This window comes from Corvus cornix, chromosome 7 (assembly GCF_000738735.6).
Source record: "Corvus cornix cornix isolate S_Up_H32 chromosome 7, ASM73873v5, whole genome shotgun sequence".
Lineage (NCBI taxonomy): Eukaryota > Metazoa > Chordata > Aves > Passeriformes > Corvidae > Corvus > Corvus cornix.
The window spans coordinates 449,178-462,037 of NC_046337.1; the positions used below are offsets into that span (position 1 = coordinate 449,178).

Here is a 12,860-nt window from a genome sequence, read left to right on the forward strand (position 1 = left end):
TTAGGCTGCAAATAAGCAGGTGGGTGTTCAGAGGTCTTGGCTGCCAACACCACCTGTGGGGCCTCAAGGGAAACTTGGCACTTCTGGAAATGTAGCTGTTTGGTTAAATTTTGAAAAGCTGTATTAGATACCCAACCTTTAGTCTTCTCTTTAGGAAAATGGTCCTTGTTAGAGCTGTATTTTCTCCCAAGGAACACCTACACATGAGCTACTTGAATGCCACATTCAGCTACTTGGCAGTACACTGTGGAAAATCACTGGCCTTGCGCTGTTGAGCCAAATAAGACCTATTTGTATTTTTAAGGGAATTAGTATTCTTTTCTCTGTTTAAAACATTCCTATTACTCATAGTGAGTCAAATCCTGGCCCTGTTTGGAGGGTGGTGCATAAATGAGCTATATGCACAAAGGAGCTTCATTAGGAGCACTTTCCAAACCCTCCATCCACCTGCCTTTTCCCGAGTGAACAAGCATTCGCCTCCTGCCCTGGCACCACAGCTGTGATTGCTATCCATGCTGTCCCAGCCCGACTCATGCTATATCTCCATGTCTTCTGTTTTGCTCCTCTGAGTTCCTCACCTCCTGTCTTGCACATGTTCATGTTGCTGCTTGGGAGGTGCCACATATGTGGATGAAAAGCACAGCCATGTCCCTTGTGACACAGAAGCAGAATCACAGAGTCAGTTGGGTTGGAAAAGACCTCAGAAACCATCGACCCCAACCTGTGACCAATCCCCACAGCAGGACCAGGGAGCTCCTGGAGAGGCTCCAGCGGAGGCTGCGCAGCTGAGGAAGGGCCTGGAGCAGCTCCGTGCCCAGGACAGGCTGAGGGAGCCGGGGCTGCTCAGCCTCGAGAGGAGCCCCAGCTGAGAGGGGCCCTCAGCCCTGGGTGTCCCTGGCTGCAGGGAGGGCTCAGGGCAGGGCCCGGGCTCTGCTCCGGGGCCCGGCAGCGGCACCAGAGCCACGGGCAGGGCCTGAGCCCGGCAATTCCCCCGCACAGGAGCAAGAACTGCTGCCCTGGGCAGGGCCCGGGCTGGAACAGAGCCCAGAGAGGGGCTGGGGTCTCCTCCCTGGGGATGTTCCAGAACCATCTGGCCACGCTCCCGTGCCCTGTGCTCTGGGATGGCCCCGCTGGAGCAGGGAGGTGGCACCAGCGACCGTCTGTGGTCCCTCCAGCCCGACCCACTCTGGCATTCTGGGATTCTGGCTGCCCCGATGCTTTTGGCCCCTCATTCCCTGTGGGTCGGGACGGGATTTCAGCTCCCCGCGCCCCCGAACCCGCCGCGCCCGCGGCGCTGCCCGAGCGGCGCTCCCACACCCCGCAGCGCCGGCAGGCGGCGCTCGCCGGGGCGCGCGGGCGGAAGTGACGCGCTGCCATTGCCGGTGCGGGCGCTGCCCCGCCCGCGCTCCTTTGTCAGCGGAGTCGCCGCCGCCCGCGGCCGCCCCCGGCCCCGCCGGCCCGAGCGGGGCAGCGCCGCCGCACCGGGCAGCTCCGTCCGGCCGGCCCGAGCGGGGCAGCGCCGCCGCACCGGGTAGCTCCGTCCGGCCGGCCCGAGCGGGGCAGCGCCGCCGCACCGGGCAGCTCCGTCCCGTCGGCCCGAGCGGGTGAGTCCCCATCCCCGGAACAGGTCGGCCTCGCCGCCCCGGGAGGGTTCGCTGTCCCGGGGGTCCCCGTGCTCGAGTGGGGGACGCACAGAGGCCCCGCGGTGCCGCGGGCGTGTTCGGGGGGTGCGACATCGCTGCGGTGTTGCGGGGAAGGCAGGGCTGGGGCTTTCCCTTTTCTCTGCTTTTTATTAACTTGTGGTGGTTTTGGCTGGGGTAGAGTTAATTTTCTTCGCGGTGGCAACCGTGGGGCTGCGTGGAGCTTGCCCGGGTGGGAGGTGCGGAGTGCTGCCGGAGCGCAGTGAGCTCCCTGTGGATGTGCTGGCACTACCCACGTCAATACGCTGAGAGTCCGTGGTTTGCTGGGGATAAGAAAGCTACAGGTCAAAGTCCCTGGTGCCAGTTCATCTGCTAAAGATGACGCCTTTGCAGGTTGCCAGAGCCGCTGGTGCGGGAGACAGCGCGTTCTGAGCCCCCCGGTTATCCGCAGCCCGCCCGCCCTGGGCTCCGCGGGGGAAGGAGAGGGGGCAGGATGTGGCCTGGCTTCTTGCGGGACTCTGGCTGGACAGGGAGCACGGTCCTGGAGCAGAAAGGCGCTCTCAGCCCGCTCAGGTGTGCGTGTTAACCTGGAGGCTCTAAACCCACACACTGGCCTGTGAAATCTGGGCCATGAATATAGTAGGGGAAGCTGCCCAGTCAGTCTTTCCAACTCCGTCTATACAAAAAGACTAAAATAATTTGTTTCTAGCAGTACTTTTACATTAATTGTAACGAAACCACTTTGTTTTCCAGTAGTTGAGAGAGCAGTTCATCTTCAGCAGGTTCTCAAAGAGTTGGGGTTCATGTAGGTGTGCTGGAGGCACCAGTGCCTCAGGATGATGTTACTGGTGGGAACTTCCAGGTTCTGGACTGAGCTGCAGAACTGGCACCTTTGTACAAACCCACTTTTTAAAACGATGCATTGATCTCTCAGAAGAGAACAGATTCATTTTCCAAATCTCATGTGTTTTTATGGTCTGCATTGAAGCCCATCTCAGCTTCTCCTTTAAGAAGACTCCTGTGGCTATAGCAGTTTGCTGTGGGCAATGACAAGTCTATTTTTAAACCTTCACTTTTCTTTTGTTTCCTGTAATACGATCTTTGCTATGATCCTTATACTCATCTTCAGAGGGATGGTGGTGACCTGGAATGCAGCAGGCACTTTGCAAATACTCTCCGAGCTCTGTCCTTGAAGGGCTGGAGCTGTTTGAAGAGTGCTGGGGTGCCTTGCAATTGAAATGGGAAAGCTGGAGTCCTGGCTGTGGAGAGCTCTCAAGTGCAGGGCTGGGGCCTTTGATGGCCGAAACTTTTTTTTTTTTTTGAGAAGGTGTTAGAGATCTGTTTTAAGGGAACAAAAAGTTCCTGTATGCACTCTGCTCTCCCCAGGAGGTGTTAAGTGTGTGCCGTGGTTTCAGAGGTTTGCCTTCCCTCAGGATTTGTTTGCTGGGATAAGACCTGCATTCCTCTGATTCAGGGGTCGGGTATGTGCTCCTTGCCCAGTGGCACAGGACTCGGGAGTAGTTCCTAACTGTAAATCTCTGCCTGTTTGTCTCCACACTGAGTGAGAGGTGTATTTTGTTCTGTCTTCATTTTGGGACAAACTTTAAGGTCTGTTGCTGTGACTTAGTTCACCCCTCAACCTTCTCAGTTTGTAAATAATCAGCTCTTACAGGCCTAAATCATGGTTAGGACAGAATTATGCCAGGTGAGGCTGTTATTTAAATGAAACAACTTGAGGGGAAAAACCCCCATTATATAGTTTTACTTTTAAGTCTTATAATGTGTCTCAAAGTTTCAAGCTGGGGAAGGGAAATCCTACTGACCTGGTGTTGATGATGTTTCCAGAGGTGCTGCCGACATTCTCTGTCTAAGTTCCACTGCCCAGGAACTGTTGCTAACTGGGTTTTTTTATTATTTATTTATTAGGAAATAAATTTAGAAAACTATTTATTAGGAAAATACTTGAGTAGCAGAGCTGTTGAGTTTGTTGCCTTATGTTTATACTCTGTAGGGAATAGGATGGCTGTGTTAGTTACTGACAAAAGAACTGGTGAAGCCCCGGATAGTGTGTGCAGAGGTTCAGCCTCGCCCTCCATGGGCACCACTCATAAAGTGATTTTGGCCATACTGTGTTCCTGGGGCTTGCAATTCAACACACTTTGAGACGTAAGAGTTTTATTGTATGCCTTAGTAGCTGAAGATTTGATATTCTGGTGATTGTTCACGCTCTTCTCTTAACACGTATGAAGTTGGTTGCATTTTTTCTGCTGAGGTGACCTGCTAAAGATCACCTCTAACACTGAGCAGAAGGATCCTTTTGCAGGAGAATGCAAGTGTGTAGAGGAGCTGAGGTGAAAGGGGAGGGCTAAATATAGCCATTTCCTGCAGAACTTTTCTGCTTTTGAGGCTGGTTTTCCAAATGGAACTGGTGTCTTCCAAGCCCTCAGTGAGGGTAGGAAGAGAACATGGGCGGGGATAAGAACACCCGTGGGGTGTTGTGGGTGGGTTGTGTTTGTGGTTTTTGTTTTTTCCAGCCAGCTGGTACTCTGAAGTCATGCTTAAATTTAATGAAAGCCCGATGCTAAAATAGGATCTAGGGACAGCCGTTGTGAAATAATTAGGCACCCGTTCAGCCCTTCTTGTCCCTGCCAAAAAAAAGCTACTTGAATTCATTTACATTCTTGGTATTAGAACTCTCAAATAGCATCTTGATACCTGCTCTACTGTGTATAAACAGGTTAAAAACTTGTCCCACTTCACCTGTGCAACTCTCAGGAGCTACAGCAGATTGCAGTGGTGGTATTGAACATGGGTGATTTCTGAGTGCCTCTGTGTATGAGGGTTCATGGATGTCACAGAGGTGGGTGGCAGGCTGGCCTCAGCCAGGGTGTGCACGTGGATTAGGGGATGGATTAGTTACTTTAGGATCTGAGGGTAGTCAAGACTGAGACAGTTTAAGAGCATCTTAGTTACAGAGATATCTGATGCTGTCAAAATCCTCACCTTTTGAGCACTGCTGTAGACAAGTTCTGTGGCCACACGTTGGGGGTGTAAGGCTTTTATGTCATGTACATACCTGTACGTATCTGTAAAAATCAGGAATGATGGTGTTTTCCAGCAGTGTTGGAAAGCTGAATTCACATGTCTGTGAAAACTGTTTTGGGATCACAAATTTATAAAATGTAGACTATGAAATGTATGGAGTTCCATGGAAATGCTTTCAAGAAGTTCCTTTTTTTTTCACTATGTTTGCAGCCAAAACATGGTTTCAGAGTAATGCTTTCAAAAGCGTGGAAGTGCAGACCAATAACAGTAAGTGATTGTAGTGCAATAGTTTTCTGTGTTATGTTGGACCATGAGTTTGCACGTGACCCAGTCTCAGGTGATGGCAGTCCCTTCCTTAGCGTGTGGTCTTCTGGTGCTGTGTGTGCACAGTGCTCACAGGTTCCTGTTTCAGAGTGATTTGCATCTGTAGATTGAGGTTGTTCAGAACACCCTCCCAAAATTCTCCTCTGGTAAGAAGACCCAGAGAGAACGAACTGCAGTTATAAAGTAGCATTGAAGCACACCTTTGCCATGAACATGAGATGCCGTTTTCTGGAAGGAACGTGAGGAGTGTGCCTGTGCTCCTAGTGAAACAAGCACACTCCTTTATGTGGGAGAAAGCAGCACTGCAGTTCAGAAGTGCTGGTGTTCTTCACTGGCAGTTCAGATGCTCGCCTTCCCCTGGAAGGCCAATCTGCTCCTGAGTAGTCAACATCAGGTGCTGGAATCACAGTCCGCCAGGTAGTGTAGATCCCTCTTTAACAGGGCTCTTTTGATGTGCTCTTGCCTTTCATGCAGTGCCTCACCTTGTTTGCTGCCCCAGTGCTGGCCGTGCCCGTCACTCTGCAGCGTGGTGGCAGTGCCCGGTTGTGCCTGGCAGTGTGCTGGGGCCAGGGCCCTTGGACGCAGGATTCTGCCAGCTCTGGTGAGAACATGCTTTGCATTCCTTGTGCCTGCAAACTAGTGTGCCACCAGCGCTGAAACACCTAACAAGCCCCCCAGATCAAGGTCACTTATCTCAAGGGATGGAGTTCTGTTTGAATGCAAAGGCATTGTAAGTGCCTAAGCAATTGGGATAATCAGTGTCCTTCAGCTCCACAGTTTCTTCAAGCTTGGGACCTGTTTTAGGTTTACATGAGGTTGGCTCAGCCTAGTTTTGCAAGGCTGTGTAAGGTGGTGTGTAAATAAACTGACTTGCTAAGGGGAGAAATGCTTTAAAGGAAATAGTGTAGAGGTCTTAAAGTCACAATTGACATGAGTAAATTGGAAGTGATGATCCTAGGTAATTTATTATGCAATAAATGGTGAATACTGGGTGTAATCAATTGTCAGCAGCTTTAAAATTAAAACCAATAGTTTTTGTGTGGTGCCTTTTTAAGCTATAGACTGACTGTGGTGGGACATTCAGGAGACTTTTTTAAGGTACAGTTGGATCTGTTGGTAGGCCTGTGGGAGACCAGTAAATGCAGTGATTCAGATGCAGTTTTGGGCTTGGGAATTTACCTCTGACTGGGAAGCGTGGGGTAGGGCGCAGAGGAGGGTGGAAGAATGCCCCTTTTACGCTGTGTCCTTACGCTTCTTCCTGAGCATCTGCTCCTGGCCTCTTCTGGAGTCAGGTTATTGCTGGTTAGGCGTGTGTGTTGTTGGTGTGCAGAGGCAGTTCCGTGGTTCTCGCCCCCAGAAGTCCTGTTGTCACTGCATCTCCCCTTCTGAAACGCTCCTGGCAGGGTCAGGCCAAGTCACTGTTCCCTGCCTGTGATGCTACTGGAAAGATGCATCCGGAAGTGTGTGGAGCTTGTTGTAGAGCAGCTCCAGTCTGCTTTAGGGAAAGGAAGGCTCTGGCTTTGTTAAGAGAAGCTTATTAAAGTGAAGACCACCAGTTTGGTGATTGTCCAAGGCTGCCTTTGGAATTGTTTGTGTAGTCTGAAATGACCAAGATGGAGATAGAAGATGGTGAGCTGGAACACCAAAAGCTGTTATCTGGGCCTTTTTACAGAAGACGTGTTGCTGCAACACTTAACCTTCTGTCCTGAGTGCCTGGAATGTTCCTTCTCAGCATGCTGAAGCCACAGATCATCCTGTTAAATGGAAGCTGGTAGGAGGACTTGTTCCTTGTCTTACAGAGCAGTTGTAGTGAGCTGTGCTCACTGGAGGTCGGGACTTTCTTGTTGTGACTGCAAACCTTACCTCTGCTAATGAGCTGCAGAAGAGAGGCCAACAAACACCTCTTCTAATTGCAGGTCTGCTGTTTGCCTGGCAAGGATCCTGTGACAGCAGGAGCGGGCTGGCAGCCTTCACCAGCAGCCTTTGGCTTTGTGGATCGCTTGGAGGCTAGAAGTGGCTTCCCTTTGAAGTCCTGGAAGCTGCTGATCCCTGCTTTCAGGAGTCGGTGTGCCTCAGCAGGCTCCTCCTGGGGTTTCTGGCTCAGTGGTTTGAGGCACTTGGGGCTGTGGTTGCACAAACCTTTTCACCAGCTACTAATGGCAGGCCAGTAAGTAGTCCTGCTTCTCCTTCTCCATGTGCTGTTCTTTTTCCTGTTCTGGCATCTCTGACCATGTGATGCACTGGATAAGGCATTCATTTGGTTAAAACTTAGTCTGCCTTTGCCAGGTTACTTCTAACCTTGGTTAATTCCCAGGTTTTTTTCTTGTGCTGGTGCTAAGGAGGGATTTCTGAGGGTGTGAGTGGCTGAGCAGACACACGGGACTGTGAGCTGCCTTGGTGTGTTTGTGAAGGCTGTTGCCTTGCTTGAGTGCACCCTGTGTATTTGGTGTGCCTCGGCCTGGTGGACCTGCTGTGGTCCACTCCCCAGGGAGAGTTCCTGCAGGTTTCCTTGCTGCTGGCTTGCTCTTGGCTATTGCCATGACACCAGGATGTGCTCAGACACACATTTTTGGCAGTCCCACATGCCTGCCTGCACTCCCTTCTCTGCAGGATGGTGACCAGCAGTGGCCAGCCTGTCCCCCAAGCTGCCATGCATGGGGCCAGAGCTGCCTGGGCTGCTCAGCCTGCCAGGGTGGGTGACGTCCTACACTGTCAGGTGCTGTGGAATGGGAGGTAGAAGAGATGAGACTGAAATCTCCCTAGGAACAAATGTAAAATTAAACAAAATGCGTGTTTGTATTAGTCAGCCTAAACCAGACTGTGCTATTTAGGGCTCTCCATTGCAATAAACTTGCCTCTTGTATTTGTGTGGGAGGACTGCAACAATTAAAGTAATTTTAAGGCTGAATCTTAAAAGAGAAAACAAAATGAAAAGATAATGGTTTGGTTTAAGAGAATATTAATTGTATCATATTACATTATAATACTCTTATATTAGAGAAAAGATAGGTGATATGCTGCAGGTTGGTTATTGGTAAAAGCCATGTCCATATTGCACATTAAAACTTTTCTTGACTTCATAAGGAGTAATATTTTTTTTATTTTTTAAAAGCCATTAAATTGCAGCCTTTACTGCTGCTGGAGAGTAAACTGCCTGCTGCAGCTGCAGTTGTGGGTAGCAGCCTGCTAAAACATCAACTTTGATGGCATGGGCTGGGTAAATCCCAGGCTGGAGTGATAAACAACACAGAGAATAAAAATTTTCCATTCCCCAGAAGTTGCTGAATAGAACTTAAAGACTAACTGGCGCAAAAGATAAAAAGATATAAAAGTATGTGCACAGGATGATAAATGTGAGTGGAACCAGTGGGAAAAAAAAGAGAAGAAAAGGACTATTCCAGCTGATTTCAGTATCAGGAGGATGATTTGGCAGTGGAGTTTATGGCAGTTAATCTTGTAGTATTACAGTGTGCTACTCCTTATTTTCTGTTCTCAGAACAAAAATGTGCAACTCGTAGTGCACCAGTCTGAGTGTTAAATTAACTAATTCCTATCTCCTTGGGCGTGGAATTAGAATAAGTTGTGCATTTAAAAAAAAGAAGGCTATTTTTAATTTGACTTCTAAATACTGGCTCAAGTTAAATGGTAAGAAAGAGCATTTGAGATGTACCCTTAGCACATGAAAAAAGTGCTGATCCTTGTGAATTTAAAAAACACCCACAACAGAATGGAGGGAGTGGGTGCTCTTGGTGGTTGTGATTACAATAGAAAAATAAATATTTGGAAAACGTAGGAAATTCTTTTCTGGACATTCATTCTTACATATTGAGCATTGATCTAAGTAACTTTTATTCCACTTGACCTTTATTTTTGGACTGAGTTGCAAAACCTGTCTAGATCGTGGGTCTAAATGTAGCGATGATGATGAAAATTGCCATGCAAGCACCTTTTTGCTCCACCCATTTTCCTTGGGGGTGACTAGGTGTGTATGTATGTGGTGTGGGACCATCTCTGCTTATCTTTTGATTCGAGAGCTGTCCTCCCTGCCAGAGGTAGCACGGGATCTTACTTTGATGTCTTGTTCCCCTCTCAGGCAGAGCCCTTTAGCTCAGTTGGGCAGCGCGTTGTGCCCAGACCAGCTCGCAAACGCCCGTCTGTGAGAGCCGAGGTACATCTTTGTGGTTAGGATGAAGGTTGAATTGTTTGAGTATTGGCTGTCCTCCAATTTCTTTGCATAATTTGAACCCGTCTCTGCCCAGAAAGAAGCATTCAAGTTATTTCAAGTCACTGGTATAGAAGAAAAAGCTCCACCTAAAAGGCTGCTCAGCAACGTGGGCTGTGTTGCCCCTACCTCAAATCCCCACGTCGTGCGCTGCGAAGGCGTGGCTGGGAGGTGGCTGGTGGCTTCTTTGGTCTGTCCTCCATGTCTGTTCTCATGGATCCTGCCCTTGGCTTTTGCTGTTGAGCCTGTGCACTTCTTAAATTCTTGAACAACTCCTTGGCATGGCTTTTGCTCTCTCACATTAGTTGGTTGCCAGTTGGGCCTTTACAAATGTGCCAGAAATGCCACGTAGACATTTCTGTGTGTGTTTGTGGACCTGGCATGTTTGCATCAGCCTCCAGTAGAGAATAATCTGAGTAACATGTCCCAGCTTGCCTAAACAATTGGATGTTTTTTCTGTCTTGGTGTAGGTACTTTACACATTTGTAAGACTCATGTCATACCTCTAAAGCAAACCTGGGCATGGTTGTTCTGCAAAACCTGTTCTAAAATCTAAACCTATTTATTCCCTTCCCTCCATACTGCTTCCTTTATGACACAAGTAATATTTTGAAGAATGAGTGAATCAATATGACTGTTCCTAAATTATGGAAATAAAAACCTAAGCACCATCAGAAGTCTGAAAGAAATACGGTATTTCCGTGCTTGATGCAAAAGTGGCATGTTTTAATGACTTTGACTTTTTTTGGAAAAGTCTTTGACTTCATCTTTTTGGTTGGGATTTGATCCTGGACATTGTTAGACATTCAAAGAAAATATGTATTGGACTTTCATGTGGAACAGTGTCCAGGATTTTGGGGGAACTTTGTCTTGTTTCTCCATTAGGAAAGCCAAAATGCCATGCAGTGAGGAGCCACAGCAACAAACTGGGTTTTGAAGCTCGATTTTCTTACACAGTTCCTGGAATCTCTGGTGAGGAATTGGTGTTCCTGAGGCTTCAATGCAGTTTTTATGCCTTCTGTAACAAAGGATCTGTGAGGAGTAAAACCTAATTTATTTCCAGTCTGGAGATTTGTAAAACTTTGACATGCATCCCAGTTATAATTATGTTGGTTTAGTTCCCAAAGTGGACGCTCTTTATTCTAAAAGAGGCCCTCCTGTGTGCAACCAGGAGTATTGAAGACCCTGAAGTGTTAGCGTTTGAATGGTTTTGGCTTAGCTTTAAAATAAATATCTACTGTATATGGAGCTCTGGGGAGTGGACTAAAGCAAATGGAAAAGGTGAATTAATGGGAAGTTGTTCCGCAAGGCTGGGTCCATAGAGCCACAGCACAGCAACACAGCGGCAGATGGAGGCAGAAAAAAGGCATTTTGAGAGCTTGCTTGTGTTTTGAGTCTGATGTGAAGTAGGTGCAATTCAGAGGCTGCTGTTCCTCTGCACGGGGTTCTGTTGTCATTGTTCTTGCTCTGCAGCATCTGTGGCTGGAGCAAATCTCCTGCGAGTGCCTGCACTGCTTCTGCAAGGAATAGTGAGGACCATTCCTGGCAGCTTTGGAAAGACTGCAGTGTTTGTCTCCTGGTACTTGATGGTTCTTTTGAGACCTGAGTGAAAACATCAACAGGTTCCCTTCTTGAAGACAGAGATTCACAGTTTTTCCTGCCTGTGATGGAAACCTGGAAAGAGGAGCATGTGCACTTCTTCAGGGCTGTGTGTGCCACAGACTGAGCAAAACAAATTGGCAAACCCTTGTTTTTCTGGGGAGGGAAGGAGCCTCACTCATAGCTTTTGGCTGCCTCCTGGTAGGAATTCATGTGCTTGTGAACTGAAAGTGGCCCTGGCACTGGGGCTGCAGGGTTTATGGGGTGAAGAGCCCCTGTGCTGGGAGTGAAGGTGGTCTCTGCTGTTGGGTCTCCTAAAGGAGAGTTCTGGAGAGCCAAGAGAGTGTTTGGCTCCCATTACAAGTAACTGGGGGGTTGGTGTTAAAGAGGGATGCTCGGGGATGCTTTGTGGGACTCAGGCGTCACTGTCAGAGGAGGGAGTGGCCAAGGGCCAGGCCTGTGGCAGTGTCTCTAACAGAGTATGTTATTGCTTGTCAGCTGGTAATTGGTGCTGTTCGCCTCTGCACACGCTTCGTGTTCTGGGAATATGGATAAAACAGTGGGAAACATGTCAGTGAGGTCTTGGGTGGGCTGCCTTGTTCTGGTGACCACAGCTCACTGGTTGCTCTGGTGCCCTGGCATTGTGGTAAGGTCCTTGCTGGCAAGTCAGGAGAAATGTGGCAGCAAAGGATTGCTATGTTTGGCTTGGGATGGCCTTGCCTGAGAAGTTCTCAGTAGCACATGTGATGTCTCACAGGGTGGGGACTGTGGTTTTTAGCAGCTTTTCCTTGGTAGGAAGCACAAGGGCTCTGCTCCTGGGGTGGAGAGGCTGGAGACCACAGTCCTTTGTTGGGCTGTGCTGGCCAGGACCCTCCTCAGGGGGGTCTTTGGGGTCCCCCAGAGGAGTATGGCTCAGGCAGCAGAAAGTGAGTGTGTGTAGAAAAGGTTCTTTCTGAAACGCTGGCCAGTGTGAACATGAAGGGAATTGAACCCACACCAAAGTCACAAACAGCAGTGACCCACAGGCTGTAAATGAAGTCTCTTAGGGGTTGGTGTGCCAGCAGTGGGAAAGAATACCAAATGTGGGGTTTTTTTCCTCAAAGTTCTGAAATATTCTTCCAAAAATCTTAGGGCTTTTTTGACATGATTGATCTTGTTTCAGTCCCACAGGTGTGTTTGGTTATATGTGAATGAGGGATTCTTCTGCACCTGAGTTCATAATGGCATATTAATTAAAAAATGAATGTTGGACAAGCCAAAAACACTTGCATGTCATAATTGTTTGAAAGATGTCTGTAAGTGTGTTAGCTGACTGCTTTGTGCAGCTTGCAGGTTTTACCCAAATTGTACTTAGGACCACAGCTGAAGGAAGAAAGTGCTTGATGTGTTACCTTCTTTGTGGGAGATAATTATGGGTCAAGAGGCCACAGCAGGTACTGTATCAAGAAGCAAACCAAGGCTAAAGGAAATAGGCTTGTATGGCCAGTATGAGTTAGAGCTGAGCACAAAGGTGGGTTTTCTGGTGCTATATTTGGTCAGTTTCCTGAGACACCAAGGAAATATTTGAGCATCTGATCTTAAAGGGAGATTCTCTTGATTCTCTGATCTTGAAAGGCCACCTTCTTACAAAACAAACAAACAGAAAGCCCACAAAGAACATGTCTTCCCTGTTAAAGTGATTTAAAATGTTTAAATACAGTAAAGGAACATAGTAAATATTTTTCGTGTAGAACATGCAAAAAAATAACGTGATTTTATTCTGAATTAAGAACTAGCAAGCTAAAACTTAGACCTTTTTGGAAAGATTTGAAGAAGCAATGAGATCTGCATTGCTGAGATGACCCTGCCCTGAAGGTCCTGCAGAAACAGGCGTCACCTTCGGGGTTGTGCGTCTGGAGTATGAAAGTTAAAGTTAAAATTACTTTAAATGGCTGAACTGTTCTGGGTTTAATTTAATCTGTGTTTTTTATTTACTTGTTTTTCATAAAAACCCACAGTAAATGCTAAATAAAGTTGGTTAAATGCTCATC

The 12,860-nt window shown here is 48.1% G+C and overlaps 1 protein-coding gene across 3 annotated transcripts in view; it reads left to right on the top strand.

Moving 5' to 3' along the window:
- Nucleotides 1–1,511: 1,511 nt before the first annotated feature.
- ACVR1 (activin A receptor type 1) overlaps nt 1,512–12,860 on the top strand; it is a 48,095-nt gene continuing 36,746 nt past the window's right edge. Inside the window, exon 1 of one of the 3 annotated variants that reach the window (XM_039555101.1) lies at nt 1,512–1,604. Coding sequence is in view for 2 of the 3 variants with exons in the window: in XM_010407215.3 (XP_010405517.1) it covers nt 2,134–2,213 (80 nt within the window). In the remaining variant the exon portion in view is untranslated. Of the gene's footprint in view, nt 1,605–2,118; nt 2,214–6,950; nt 7,177–12,860 lie in introns of those variants that run through there. The other 2 variants (XM_010407215.3, XM_010407217.3) reach the window with 2 other exon arrangements.